At 43.7% G+C, this 13448-nt stretch overlaps 2 protein-coding genes across 19 annotated transcripts in view; one reads left to right on the top strand and one right to left on the bottom strand.

Moving 5' to 3' along the window:
• NCOR1 (nuclear receptor corepressor 1) overlaps nucleotides 1-3862 on the bottom strand; it is a 156021-nt gene extending 152159 nt beyond the window's left edge. For 9 of the 18 annotated variants that reach the window (XM_044249177.1, XM_044249190.1, XM_044249184.1 and 6 more), the window contains exon 1: nucleotides 3152-3297. The gene's annotated coding sequence lies outside the window, so the exon portion shown is untranslated. Of the gene's footprint in view, nucleotides 1-3151; nucleotides 3298-3782 lie in introns of those variants that run through there. The other 9 variants (XM_044249195.1, XM_044249189.1, XM_044249186.1 and 6 more) reach the window with 2 other exon arrangements.
• Nucleotides 3863-3952: 90 nt separating this feature from the next.
• Nucleotides 3953-13448, top strand: part of PIGL (phosphatidylinositol glycan anchor biosynthesis class L) — a 65492-nt gene continuing 55996 nt past the window's right edge. The window contains exons 1-2 of the mRNA XM_044249198.1: nucleotides 3953-4690; nucleotides 10225-10324. Coding sequence (XP_044105133.1) covers nucleotides 4456-4690; nucleotides 10225-10324 — 335 coding nt within the window. The 5' untranslated portion in view covers nucleotides 3953-4455. The remainder of the gene's footprint in view (nucleotides 4691-10224; nucleotides 10325-13448) is intronic.

The following is a 13448-nucleotide window of genomic DNA, read 5'->3' as shown; positions in this document are numbered from 1 at the left end:
AAAATGGTAGAAGAACAGTAAAAATGTTCAAGGGAAACCACCATCACAAGAATACCAAATAAAAAACAGATGCCCTACATACACTTATTGCTACATGACAGAAGCTTTTCATGGCTTTTCAATACTCCTAAATCCCGACAGAAGAAAAAAAAGTGTTTTCTTAACCACCAATCTAAATGTACTTCTTGCATCCTCAAACCTGAAAAAGGCAAAATAACAGGCAATCCTGACTAATTTATTTGTGCACATAACTGATCTGCTCAACTTTATACCTTTACAGCATTTAGTAATGTACCCTGAACATAAAAGGCACGTCACACCAGTTGAACAAGTGAATGAACTACATATGAATCTCTAATCCACAAATGTCTCCATAGAAAATAAATCTGGTCAAGCTTTACTACTTCTTTGGAAGGTATTCTAGAAAAATGCAACATCTGAAGAGAAGAAACAGAAGTAACTAAATACACCGGACTTCCACAGTTCCCAGGCATCAGTAAGAATTTAAACTTGCAAATAAGACATCGGAAATACAATTAAAACTGAGTAACAAAACACACTCAAAAAAACAAAAACAAAACCTGAGTAACAAATGGCCTGAAATTTACCTACATCTATGCCTGCCCTATTCAAAAGCCTTTGCTTCCTACTGCAGTAATGGTAAGAAAATCTCTCCACTACCCAAAGTTTAAAAAAAAGCTTACAAAAACTTGACTACATTTACCTAGCTTTGGAACCAAATTTTACTCAGTTAAATTCAAAGAAACATAAGTTATTTTCAAGCAATTTCTTAAAAAAAAAATTATGTGAACACACAGAATACTTAAGTTTTACTGTCTGATTAAATCCAACAAGAAATTCAGTTTAAAATAGATCTTCCATGGGGCACCTGGGTGGCTCAGTGGGTTAAAGCCACTGCCTTTGGCTCAGGTCATGATCCCAGGGTCTTGGGATCGAGCCCCACATCGGGTTCTCTGCTCAGTGGGGAGCCTGCTTCCTCCTGTCTCTCGCCTGCCTCTCTGCCTACTTGTGATCACTATCAAATAAGTAAATAAAATCTTTAAAAAATAAAAAAAATAAAATAAAATAGATCTTCCTAAGAGGCCATGGAGGGAATCACAGCTATACAGATATTTCATAGTGGGTAACAGGCCTATTTAGGTTAAGGTGTAATGTGAACACATTTTTCTAATTAGAATACAATGTCTGTTTATTCATTCAACAAACATTTGCAGTGCCAATATCCTACAAATAAAATAAAATCCTACATAGTGCCTCAAACAAAGATAAAATCGGAGAAGGGCCTACTCTGATCTCAAGAGGAGATAAAACTAGTTCGGAAATACCTAAATACAAGGTAGAAAGTGTGTGTGAACGCCATGGGAGATGTGCAGATAAGCATTTGAGAGGAGTGCAAAGGAAGTTGTTACTACCTCACAGAAACATAACCCTTTCTGTTTAAAGCAATTTCATAACTACTAACTCTCTTAAGATCACAGCAGCCAGCCCTAGGAGAGTGGATGCCTTCCTACTATCATAGACCAAGAAATGGAAGCAAAGAAAGATTGATCATGTTCCAAAATGTCAAATAGTTAAAGGAAGAATCAGGACTCATGTCCTGATTGTATTTTCACTGGGGGAGTAGTTCAACATATGGCAAGGCTTTTGCAAAAGGAAAGAGTATTTTGGTATTGCAAGTAATCCCATCCTTATGTATGTATGTAAGCATGTGCATATTATTTATATATATACGCGTGTTAACCTTGATTTCCACTGACAGGTGTGCTTAAAGCAAGGCAAGGCCACTGTGTATTATAAATGTTAAAATAAATAAATATAAGCTTCCACCGGATCTAACAGAATAAGCGAATACAAACACGGTTTCTTCCTCCAACAACTTGTGTTTATTTCTTCGGTAATTTTTACCCATTTCTAAGTAAGACAATAAAATTGTTCTACCTGCTCCTGAGCCCAGGCCACTTGGTTCATCCAGTAAGTGTCTTTATGAAAGGGCATGTTAAGACATTTTTTTAAACTATTAAAAATTAAATAATGCCAACGGACCTTCAGTTATGGATAAGGACAATTCCATGGGATCTACTGGCAGGAGCTATATGGATCAAGACATGCTGAACGAAAGAGAATGAGTGTTTGTAGTCATTTTTAAATCCCGGGCCTGTTGCTCTTGGCTCAGGGTTCCGCCTCTCTTCATTGCCTCACCAAAATGCACACAAGGAACGCAAATTTCCATGTTAATTAGGACATGCCCAGGGAAGCAAATCTGATACAGGTGAGTACACTAATCCCAAAGATTAGAACTACCTGTACCACTGCTCTCCAAGGTTAACTCTGCTGAAGTGGCGCCATAGCATGCACCATCAGTAAAAGAAAACTGACGCTGCCCGAGCAAACACTTTTCACAAACATCACTTATTCGCACGTCCACCTCTAATAACGACTACACCTAATCCAGTCCAATCGGAAGAATTCAGTCCGCTCTCCCAGAAGACCGGCTTCTCAATTACAGTTTCTGAAATCCCTCTTCCTCTATAAATGAGAATTCACCGACTTCACCCAGTAAAACAGCGATAATAAAAGGCAGAAGGCAGAGGGTTCCGATCTTTGCCATTTCTCCACCACAACCCACCCTTCGCCATTACACCCCGAAGGGGTTTGCTTAGAAGGTGAACTACTTTGCTCTCCACGCACTTGTCCATCGCTGTCACCCTCCCGAAGCCCTTCCACACTCCCGAGACGGCCACCAACTCCGCCTCGGAGCGAGCCCAGGCCCGCCACCTGTGCCGGCCCCACCTGGGCTCCCCCGGCCCTCCCCGGCTCCCTCGGCCCGGCCCGCAGGACTCCGCACGCCCCCTCCCCACAGGACACCCGGCCGGCCGCAGCCCATTCTTCCTCCAAACTCCATAAGCCTCTTCCACTAGCCCAGCCCCAGCTCCCCGCCGCGCCCGACTCGCCCCGGGCAGCCGAGGGGAAGAGCCCGGGCGTCCGCGGCGGGACCCGACCTACAGGGCCCGCGACGCCCCTCGCTGGACCGAGAAGCCGCTCCGGCGGCCGGCGCCCTCGGAGCCCTCGGAAGCCCCGGAGCGAGCTGGGGGCCCGGAGGCCGGGGCTGCGGGCGCCGGGGCCTACTCACCAGGAGCTGGCGGAGCGTGGTAGCCGGCGCGCCCCCGGGCCTGAGGAGCAGGACGCGGCCCCGGCGCGGGTCCCTACCCCGGGACCTCGCTTGGCGCGGCGAGCTGGGAGCTCACTCCAGCCGCCGCCGCCGCTGCTGCTTCGCCACCTTGGCCGCCATCTTGACTCAACCCCTCTCCCTCCCCCCGGAGTTCGGCGGCCGCCGCTAAGGCGGCTCCGGCGCCGGCTCCTCCTCCTTCCGGAGGGCTGGGAGACCGACTCCCTCCGCTGGCCGAGCGCTGCTCCTACCTCGGCCGAGCTTCCTGGGCCTCCCCGCGCCGGGTCCCCTCGGCTCTGCCCTCGGCCTGGCGGCGGCGGTCCCCTCCAACGAAGACGGGGCCGGGGCCGCGCCGTGCCCGGCCGGACCCAGCGCGCTGCCATCGCGCCCTCGGGCCGGGGCGCTCGCCGCGAGCCAGCCGGCTGCCGCGCGCTCAGTGCCTTCCCCGGGCCGTGGGAAAAGGAAGGATCCGAGGCCATGCCTCGGGCCCTGCGAGCCCTCCGCGGCGCGGCGGTCGCCGCCTCCTCGGCCCGGGCTGCAGGAAGGAAAGTCAGGTCCCCAGGGCTGGGAGCCGGAGGGCTGCACGGCGACCTACCCAAGGGTCTGCGGCTGTAATTCGCAGCGGGACTTCACAGCACGTCAGGCGATGCTGATTTGTCCGTGATGTCGTTCCTTAATCTAAAGTCACCCGTCGGAGGAGCCCGTGGCTCTCGGCGACCGCGAAGTGCGCTCTCTCGGTCTTACTCTTCTAGAGAAACCACTGGACGGTTCCTCGTCACCGCGTGCTTTTCCCTCCGAGGAGCCACCGCTCCCCATGCCAAAATGAAGAAGGAAAAACTAAGTCGGTTCATTCGGAGAAGGGGCCGACCAAATAATTAGGGGGAAGTCTAGGGTTTTAATAAATGAGTCACAAAAGTGTGAATTCAAGAGAGGAGTGAATTCAAGAGAGGGAGGGCGGGTGTTTTCAAATAATTCTTTTTAAACCCAGAGCACTGTAAGGACAGGGGCAGAAAGCTGGACAGCAAGGGGCTCGTCTCCGAAACCCAGAAGGCAAAAGCGTCATAGATGCTCCATAAAGTAGAGAGAACTAGATAAAGAATGGTTGGGAGGTGTCCTTGCAAAAGCCACAACAGGAGCCCAACGTTGAAAGCCGCTGGTTGGCAGAATAGTGAAACTCGGAACGCAATTTCCGCGGTTGCAGTTTTCCCGCCGGAGGCTGGGTGTGCTGCAGCCTTCCTCCCGCGCAGGCGCGATGCCACCCAGAGAGGATGGAAGCCGTGGGTTTTCTGTGTTTCGTCGCTGCGGTCGTAGCGTGGGGCTTCCTCTGGGTTTGGGACTCCTGGGAAAGAATGAGAAGTCAGGAGCCGGCTGGCGTCCCGGGAGATGGAAGTAAGACCCTCCTGGTGATCGCGCACCCCGACGATGAAGCCATGTTCTTTGCTCCCACTTTGCTAGGCTTGGCCCGCCTGAGGCACCGGCTGTCTTTGCTCTGCTTCTCTGCAGGTAGGAGGCTGTAGGCGGGTCGCTGGGAGCGGGGGCTATGATGCGTATTCAGGTGCCAACCTATTTCAGTGGGCTTCTCCCCGAAGGGAAGCTAAGTTGAGGGAGCTAAGGGAGGACAACGAAGGTCCCTTCTCTGGGCACTTCACGGAGGAGGGTGGCCCCAGCCTGTGGACTGCAGCGGCCAACGTCCCAGGTGGGTTGGGGGTCGTCCCGGTTTAGGTACTTAGCTGCCAGCAGGATTGAGGAGCACAAGACAGTTGCTCACATCTCTTGCATCTAATACCTACGTTTCCGCTGGGAACTGCGACTCTCTACTCGTTATTCTGTGGAACCTCTTTATATGCTAAAGGACCAAGAATAATGATCTTCCTGTGGGACACCCAACAATCTAGGCTGTAGCGTGCCTGCTCGACCCTTGCCATTTTACTCCGAAAGGTAGCACAGGACCTTCCTGCGGCTTTTAAAATCCACTTTGTGCTAGAGCGTTGCATATGTCAAATTGAAGGGAGAGATTCAGATCATTAGACTAGAAAATAATTTTAGAGTTCATTTCCACCAACTTCGAGGGATGAGGCGTCTCCAAGAGTAAGTCCTGCTTTATCATACAGAAAAGATGGACTGAGAAAACAAAAACTGACCATGATACTGGTGATATTTGCCCAACTGTATAAATGTCATTGAATTGTACATAGACAATGGGTATGTAAAATTAAACCTCAATAAAGTTATTTTTAACAAATACCCATAACCTCTTTTCCCACTTAGTTGTGTGTCATTACAGTTCTGTTTCGACACTGTTTTTTTTTTACAGATACTCCATTTTATATAATTCTATAATTAGTTTTTGCTTCTTTACCAAATACTTATTTTTTTACTGTTTTTTAAGAGATTTTATTTATTCGAGAGAGAGAGCACAGTGGGGACGAACAGAGGGTGAGAGAGAGGCTGACTCCCCACTGAGTAGAGAGCCCTACTGGGGGCGGGATCCTAGGACCCCAAGATCATGACCCCAGCAGAAGGCAGCCTCTTACAAGATTGAGCCACCCAGGTGCCCCTACCAAATATTTATTAGAAATGTATGTGCATATGTTAATTAATTGGATTTAAATAAATAAAAAAGAAATTATAGGTTTAAAAGAGCCATTTTTAAAAGAAAAAAAAAATCTGTGCACTGTGCACTATTAGAAGGTCAAAGCCACAGCACTGACAATACCAAATTCTTAGGATGTGAAGAAAGAAGAACTCTTACTCATTGGTAGTGGGAATGCAAAATGCTTCACCCACTTTGGGAGACTTAGTTTGGCAGTTTCTTATAAAAACTAAACATGCTCTTACCAAACCTTCCAGCAGTCACCCTCCCTGGTGTTTATCCAAAGGAGTTGAAAATATGTCCATGCAAAAATGTGCCCACAGATGTTTATCGCAACTTGACTCATAATTGCCAAAACTTGAGTGCAACCAAAACACCCTTCGGTTAGGAAATAGACAAGTAAGTTGGGACATCCAGGCAATAGAGTATTATTCAATGCTAAAAAGAAATGAGCTATGAATCCCTGAAAAAACATGGAGGAACCTTAACAGCATAACACTAAGTGAAAGAAGCCACTCTGAAAAGGCTATATACTGTGTGATTCCAACCATATGACATTCTGGAGAAGACAAAATGATAAAGACAGTAAAACGATCAGTGATTGCCTGGGGTTGGGACGAAAGGAGGGTGAATTGGAGAAGCGCAGAGGATTCTTCGGCAGTGAAAATACTGTATGATATTATAAGGGATGCATGTCTTTGTACATTTTTGTCCAAACCCTCATCCTGTATACCACCAAGAGGGAACCCTAACTTAAACTATGGACTTTAGGTGATTATGATGTATCAGTGTAGGTTCACCCATTGTAACATATAGCACTGCCATGGGGGATGTTGATAATGAGAAAGGCTATGCATGTGTAGGTACGAGGATTAAAGTGAAATCTCCATACCTTCCCCTCAATTTTTCTGTGAACCTAGAACTGCTCTAAAAAGCAGAGTTTTAATTAAAAAAAAAAAAAACTTAGTACTTAAAAGAAATTATATACTAGTCCTTAGTTTAAACAGTGAAATTAAACAGTGAAAACAAGCTAGATTAGGGTCACATTCTTGTGAAAAATAATTTAAGCATTTACCCATGTTAATAAGAACTAGATAATAATAGCCTTTGTTTCAAATTTTTATTTAGATTCTAGTAAATGAACATACAGTGTAACATTGGTTTCAGGATAATAGCCTTTTAAATAGTTTCATAGAGATAAAACTTAATATAGTCATCCCTTTATTTTTTATTTTTTTTTTATTTTTTTTTTTAAAGATTTTATTTATTTATTTGACAGAGAGAAATCACAAGTAGACGGAGAGGCAGGCAGAGAGAGAGAGAGGGAAGCAGGCTCCCTGTTGAGCAGAGAGCCCGATGCGGGACTCGATCCCAGGACCCTGAGATCATGACCTGAGCCAAAGGCAGCGGCCCAACCCACTGAGCCACCCAGGCGCCCCTTTTTTTTTATTTTTAAAGATTTTATTTATTTATTTGACAGAGAGAAATCACAAGTAGGCAGAGGGGCAGGCAGAGAGAGAGAGGGGGAAGCAGGCTCCCTGCTGAGCAGAGAGCCCGATGCGGGACTCGATCCCAGGACTCTGAGATCATGACCTGAGCCGAAGGCAGCGGCTTAACCCACTGAGCCACCCAGGCGCCCCTAGTCATCCCTTTATTATATGAATATTTAGAGGGATTTTTTTTCCCCAGTTTATCACTATTAACAGAAAACAGTGAACATCTTTATGTGTTTCTTATTATTTCATTAGGGCTGATTTCTAAATTTGTCTGTTTTTAAGGCTTTGCATGCAAATCAGATTCTCCAAAACATACCAATTTATGTCCTCACTGACAGGTAGTGAGAGTATCTGCCTAAATACAGCACCCTCTCTAGCACTGACTAGTATTTTTTAATATTACTTCTTGGCATAACACTTTTTCCTCTCAAATCTTTTGTTGCCAATGAGTTTAGCCCATTTTTCATGTATTGAGAATATGGGTCCTAGCACTTTCCTACTCAGTTTGTGCTATTAAGGATATTAACTGTAAATAGATACAGGTAATAATACAGCAATCATTGTTTGCTTTTTTTTTTTTTTTAATCCGAAAGCTTTTTTTTTTTTTAAGATTTTATTTATTCAACAGACAGCGAGAGATCACAAGTAGGTAGAGAGGCAGGCAGAGAGAGAGGGGAAAGCAGGCTCCCTGCTGAGCAGAGAGCCCCACATGGGGCTAGATCCCAGGACCCTGAGATAATGACCTGAGCTGAATTCAGGCAGAGGCTTAACTCATTGAGCCACCCAGGCACCCCTCATTGTTTGCTTTTAATGGTATTTGTGTTTTACATTACAGCTGTGGGAGTCAAATTATAACATATTTGGTTTAAGATCTAGGAGAGAAACCTGGATATTATTTACCAAGTATTATAGGTGCAGTGCCTTCTTCAGTAAATTTCTCCTTGTTTTTCAGGAGGTTGAAACCAGAAATTAAAATTTTTTCAAATGAAAAAATATATAGCATTCCCTTAGAACATATTAAATACACAGTAGCTTGTCTTGCAAGTGTTTCCTCTGACTTGAACTTGACATTTAAATTGCTTTCTTTTGGGGCACCTGGGTGGCTCAGTCGTTAAGCATCTGACTTCGACTCGGGTCATGATCCCAGGGTTCTGGGATCCAGCCTGGAATTGGGCTCCCTGCTCAGCAGGAAGTCTGCTTCTCCCTCTCCCACTCCCCCTTCTTGTATTCCCTCTCTTGATGTCTCTGTGTCTCTGTCAAATAAATAAATAAAATCTTTAAAATAAATAAGTAGTTCTCTCTTGTAATGTTTTTGTAAGATTAATTTATTTATAAGAGAGAGCATGGGGTAGGGGATACAGTGAGAGGAGGAGAGAGAATCTTAAGCAGGCACCACACCCAGCATGGCAGAGCCCATGGCTCCAGACTCCTTCTCAAGAGTCTGTGATCCTGGCCTGAGCCGAAATCAAGGATTGGATGTTCAACCGACCAAGCCACCCAGGCACCCCTCTTAGAAATTTTTAATTACTTCTATTTTTTTAATTACTTTTAAAATCCCCAACTCACTCAAAAGGGTACAGATTAAACATTACCCACACTCCTAATTTATTAAAAAAAAAAAAAAAAACTAAAATACAGTGATGAGGACAATACAAAATTAAGTTATCATCTGGAGTCTTAGGGTTAATCCCTGTTTTGGATACCGTGTAATGACTGTCTCCTTTCTGGGTGCAGACAGTTCACAAGTAGCACTAAGGTAACTCTGGCCAAAGTGGAAAGGTCTGGTGGGGCTGTTTTCCTCTGGGCTATTTGGCCAGTAAAGGAAGCCCCTCTTGGTTCAGTGCTTCCTGAGTGCCTGAAGTGTTGTGGACACCAGGATGACACAAAGTTGAATGAGACTGTGACATTTAAGGTCAATGACATTTAGGAATTAATAATCTGATCATGGAGAAAAGTTCATATGTCTGAGCAGAATACTGGAAATGATTCCTTGCCAGGGGAAAATGGGAGACTTCCCAGAGGGGATGTCATTTGGTCAGGATGATGAAAACAGATTGTCATTTAGGAAGAAATGAAATGGGGGGGCGGGGAGTGTAAAGCTAAAGAAGTTGAGGAAAGAGAAAATACTGCCTACTGAACTGGGTGGCTGTGTATTGTCTCATGGAATTCTCAGGACAGCCGTAGGAGACGGTCATCTCCACTTCACAGGTGGAGACCCTGTGGCTCAGGAAAGTTAAGTAACTAGCACACAGTACACATGCAATTATCTGCTGGAGAGCTGAATTAAGGGGTGCATTAGCTAGAAAATTGCTTGTAAGTGCAGTTTAAGTGGTACTAAACCTTCACTGTATATTATTGTAAGGATACAGAGAAGCCGTACTTAGCAGAACGATCCATAGGAAACAATACATATGTTGGGAAAAGAAAGGATATATGAGCTATTCGGGGCACTGATGTGGTCAAGATCCCCCAGGGACACATTTTCCTGTAATACTCAGGAGTAAGAAAGAGCCTCTTCTTTAAATAAATGTTCAGCAGATATTTAAGGACTATCAATTTAAAGGTTCCCAAATTAATAGAATACGCAGGTACCTGACTTAGTCTGGGCAGTTTGGGAAGAGGCAGTTTTAAATCTGCTGAACTCCAAAGTCCGTGGTCTTGGCGATATGCAGTACTGCCTGTAGCATGCAGCTGAAATGCAGGCAGACCGACGGAGGAACAGACAGGTAGATCCAGTGATGGGGAAGGATTAAATGGTGATGATTCTAAAGACTGGGCTGCTGTCAGTCATCTCACAGGAGTGAATAGTATTTCCTTCAGCTTTTTATTGTAACCACAAATTTTTCAGGTGGCTTACATCCCGTAGGGAACAAGATGAGATAAGTATGAATAAACTGATAGATTTCCACTATCAAAGAAATCTGCCACTGTATATTTGTTATCTTCAGGAAATTACTACAATCAAGGGGAGATGCGTAAGAAAGAACTTTTGCAGAGCTGTGATGTTTTGGGGATTCCACGTTCCAGTATAATGATTATTGACAACAGGTAATTTATCCTTCAAAAATGTAAAAATTCATTGGCCATAAATAGGCAGCAATACGCTCAAAAGACACAAAAAAAACTAATGTGGGTGGGTAAGAACATCTTATTTGAGAAGTCCACTTAAAATAGTTTCACATTTGTTTTTAAATGACAGTGTAATGCAAATAAATGTTTTCTTTTTTTTTATTTTTTTTTTAAAAGATTTTATTTATTTATTTGAGAGAGAGAGACAGTGAGAGAGAGCATGAGCAAGGAGAAGGTCAGAGAGCGAAGCAGACTCCCCATGGAGCTGGGAGCCTGATGTGGGACTCGATCCCGGGACTCCAGGATCACGCCCTGAGCCGAAGGCAGTCGTCCAACCAACTGAGCCACCCAGGCGTCCCAAATAAATGTTTTCAACTTCTGTTCAGATTCTGTCTCTAAAAATAGCTACTTCTTTTTTAATCTTTAAAAAATACTGTTACAAAAATTTCAAAAATACACAGAAGGATAAAGAACCATGTCATGAACCCCCATATGCCTATTACTGAAGCCCAGTAATTATCAAGCCTTTTCTATACTTGCTTTGTCTACCCCCATTTCACATCTGTTGTGTGTGCAAAGCCTTTCTAAAGAAAATCTAGCCATCAGGTTGTTTCACCCGTGCGTAGTTAAATATACATCCCTTAAGAAGATAGCGAGATATACATCTTTTAAGAAGATAGACATTCTTTCAATGCCATTACCATCACATCCAGCAAAGTTAATTAATAATGTTGATGCCCTCCCAGCACCCAGTCCATACTGGCATTTCTCCAAGTAGCTCAAAGTGTTTTCAGTTGGGTTTGTTCAAGTCAGGGACTAAACGAGTCCACGCAGGATGTAGTTGGTGGATATTCTGCCATTCATTGTCCTTTCCTCCCTCCCCAACCTTGTCTTTGTTGAAAAAACTTAGTTGTCATATAGAATGTCATGCCTTCTGGACTTGTCTACCTGTCTTCTCATAGTGTTAAGTTGTTCTTCTATCCTTCATATTTCTTGCAAACTAGAACTTAGCTGTAACTTTCAGGAGCGAGAATACTGCTATAAACTACTGTGTACGTCACATTGAATCATTTCAGGAGACCACATGCTATCCGATCGTCTCGCTTATAATGATTCTACCACTAATCAGTGAATTCACGTGGCAACAGCTGCTCCTTTCATTTCAAAGACCCACACCCATCTTTCATGTAATGCTTTCATGATTGCCTGAATCATTGGTTAACTAGAAATAGCCAAATGCTGAGTGTCTGAATGTCCCCTGCATTCTAAATGTATTAGCTGTAATTCTTCGGCAAAGCAAAGCTTTATCAGCTGGGGCTATGTAGTTACCCTAGTATATAATTTGATCTGAAAAGACAGGGTAAAGCTTAATTCTTTTTCTTTTTAATTTTATTTATTTATTTGAGAGGGAGCAGGAGCAGGGAGAGTGGCAGAGGAAGAAGCAGACTCCCTGCTGCTGAGCAGGGAGCCCTGCTGAGGGCTCCATCCCAGGTGCCAGGATCATTACCTGAGCCAAAGATAGATGCTTAATTGACTGAGCCACCTTGGCGCCCCTAAATGCTTAATTCTTTAATTGCCATTTTCAGAATAAGGAGTCGATGCCCCGTGTACCTCCAGTGGTAACCCATTGTTTTGTGGCTTGGATGGGGAGGCCACTTTTTTATTTCGTCGGGTACCTATGTGTTTTTAATGTATTCAGGTTTTCTGTTTTGGTTGTGTTCTTTGTTTCTCCAGTTGTCTCATCTTTGACTCTTGAGCCTCTTAATGTTAGCTCCTGTGTCCTTTGTCATGGTCTCTTTAGTTTTGTAGGATTTGCTTGCTGTCAGGGACGATGAGATTTCCCATCACCTTCTTGTATGCATTCCTGCCCCAGTCCTGGCATCAGCCCTCCCTCCAAGGAGCTTTGGTTTCTCTTGGGAGGGTGTGGTGTTTAGAGACCATAACCAAAGTTACTAGGGGTGTTTACTGCTACAGTGTTATGGTGGACAGAGCTGGTAAATATGTATTTTTTTTAAGGAAAAAGAAATCAGGAATACTAATGCTTACAACGTAGAGTTAATATTTCAGGGGTTTTGTTTAATACCTTTGATTTTTACATCGAATCTCTTTTCTCTCACACTGTAAGTCTTGCTTTCTAACAACATGAACATAATTATTCTCTTTTTAAATCTTTAGGGATTTTATAAAACATGAATAAAAAAATACTTGAAAAGCAGATATTAAAAACCAAGGCTAAATATAATATAACTGACCATAATGTCTGCAATATACTTCAGAATGATTCAGAAAAAAAAATGCATACCTATATAGATTAAGCCAAAATAGTAAAATATTAACGGTTTCAACCCTGGTGAAAGATACATGAGAGTAGATTATACTAATCTTTTAACTTTTTTGTTTATTCATAAATTTTTATAATAGAAAAAATTCCGAGTACCATACCACGTGCCTTTTCTCTGATTTTCTGGCATGTATTAATATGTATTGTTATTGACCTGCCTCTTCAATTAAAAAAATTCAGGGGCTCCTGGGTGCCTCAGTCAGTTAAGCATCTGCCTTCAGCTCAGGTCATAATCTAGGGTTCTGGAATCAAGCTCCGCATAGGATCCCTGCTCGGCAGGGAGCCTGCTTCTCCCTCTTTTGATCCCCCAGTTATACTCTCTCGCTGTCAAATAAATAAATAAAAATGTTTAAAAAAAAAAAAAAAAAGACCACTTTGTTGAGAAAAATCTGATGGATTGCTAGGCTTTGATTGTCCCCATGCATTGTCCATGAGCTGAGTCACTCTCCCTGGGTTTCCTTTTTCATTTCAGCACCTGCTTTAATTAGCTGCTTCCTGCTTCCTCCCACAGTGGAAGAGGTTGGGGGTTGGGGATGGAGTTTAGATGAGTGGCAAATAAATTAGTCCTGGCAGACCTGTATCTCTTACTATTTGAACCTTCATGATATCACAAAAGAAACAGAAACAATAGTAGAGACCGATGATTAGTTGTTTGCTTTAGAATGATCACTCTGGGGGTGCCTGGGTAGCTCCATAGGTTGACCAAGGGACTCCTTTTTTTAAAGATTTTATTTGTTTATTTGACAGAGTGAATGAGAGAGA

The sequence above is a fragment of the Neovison vison genome, chromosome 5 (assembly GCF_020171115.1).
Source record: "Neovison vison isolate M4711 chromosome 5, ASM_NN_V1, whole genome shotgun sequence".
NCBI classification, from domain to species: domain Eukaryota; kingdom Metazoa; phylum Chordata; class Mammalia; order Carnivora; family Mustelidae; genus Neogale; species Neogale vison.
This window is presented reverse-complemented; position numbering and strand designations above follow the sequence as displayed.